Genomic DNA, 1327 nt, shown 5'->3' on the forward strand with positions numbered 1-1327 from the left:
CCTTGTATGTGGGGCAGAATACTAACTATAATGTGTACACTGACTACAATGAGTACACACACACACACACACACACACGCACAGAGCTGACAGTTGTAATAGCTCAAGTACACCGTGAGTTGGTACCCCCTGTACTTGAACACTGCAGTCCATGACTAGTGAGTTGCAGAGCAGCGACAGTGCCCTTAGTCTGTGCAGGAGACTAGATGATGCACTTGGGGACCACAGTCAGTCCAAAACCAACTTGAACTCATTGCCTTCAAGTCCGATCTGACTCATAGAGGCTTGGCAGGACAGGGCAGACCAGCCCCTGTGGTTTTCCATCACTGTTGTAACTATTTATAGGAGTAGACAGACTCGTCTTTCTGCAGAGTGGTGGTGAGTTTCAACCCCTGGCCTTGTTAGCAGCTCAGTGGGGGTAACCCATTATACCACCAGAAGACTTGGAAATGGGTCGTGGCGCTGGCTGACCACCACGGTTCCTGTCACTGAACTGCGCACGTGGAGACCATGGAAATGGAAGGTGTTCTGTGACATAATATATTTTCCGCAATTAAAAACAAGAATGTTTAACGTTATCACAACTGTGACCAACATACAAATGAGAATGTCGTAAGTGCCCTGAGAAGAGGCTCAAGGCGAGTAACGAATGCTTGCTGTGGAAGAGAGGAGAGAAGAAATTGCTTTGCCTTTTTGTTTTGTGTTTGTGTAGGTGCTTCTGTGAGGGTCGTCTCTACTTTAGTTTTTTAAACTAAAATGAAATAAGGCCTCTCTGGTGTGTAAGATGCATTTACTAGCGAGCACACTCTATCCACACACTGTATTCCATCCCTTTGACTGGTGTTCTAGTGTCTTCCAAGCCCGGGGTCCAGGATTCTCTGCTTCACCGCCGAGTTCTTTCTCTTGCAGTGTGACGGCCAGTATATCCCCCTCCCCAGTCTGCAAGGCATAGCAGTGCTGAACATCCCCAGCTACGCAGGCGGCACCAACTTCTGGGGCGGAACGAAAGAGGACGATGTAAGTAGCATCATTGGGAGTAAGTCGTCTTCTTTTCTCCAAAATAATTAAATTACAGGGCCGGAGAGGGGGCCTTGTTTGTTTGTTTGTTCCTGATGTGTCGATAAATTCCATAACATTGATTTTATATTGGAGTATGCTATTCCTCATTGGGAGATGAGTAGAACAGATTTCTAAGGACTTTGTTAAAGTAGTCACTCTTTGATAGACCCTGACATTGTCACTCACTTAAGATATACCTATCTCGGGATGTTTCTAAACTCTTTCTGGGTGGACACAAAAGAATCGACTGTTGCCAGTGAGAGTTCAG

The 1327-nt window shown here is 46.1% G+C and overlaps 1 protein-coding gene across 1 annotated transcript in view; it reads left to right on the plus strand.

Moving 5' to 3' along the window:
- The window catches only part of DGKH (diacylglycerol kinase eta), a 138164-nt gene that overhangs the window by 106962 nt on the left and 29875 nt on the right, over positions 1-1327 (plus strand). The window contains exon 20 of the mRNA XM_045287092.1: positions 910-1017. Within this exon, the coding sequence (XP_045143027.1) occupies positions 910-1017 (108 nt within the window). The remainder of the gene's footprint in view (positions 1-909; positions 1018-1327) is intronic.

Source organism: Echinops telfairi, unplaced genomic scaffold (genome assembly GCF_000313985.2).
Source record: "Echinops telfairi isolate 266 unplaced genomic scaffold, ASM31398v2 ScPeMD7_11;HRSCAF=52, whole genome shotgun sequence".
NCBI classification, from domain to species: Eukaryota; Metazoa; Chordata; class Mammalia; order Afrosoricida; family Tenrecidae; genus Echinops; species Echinops telfairi.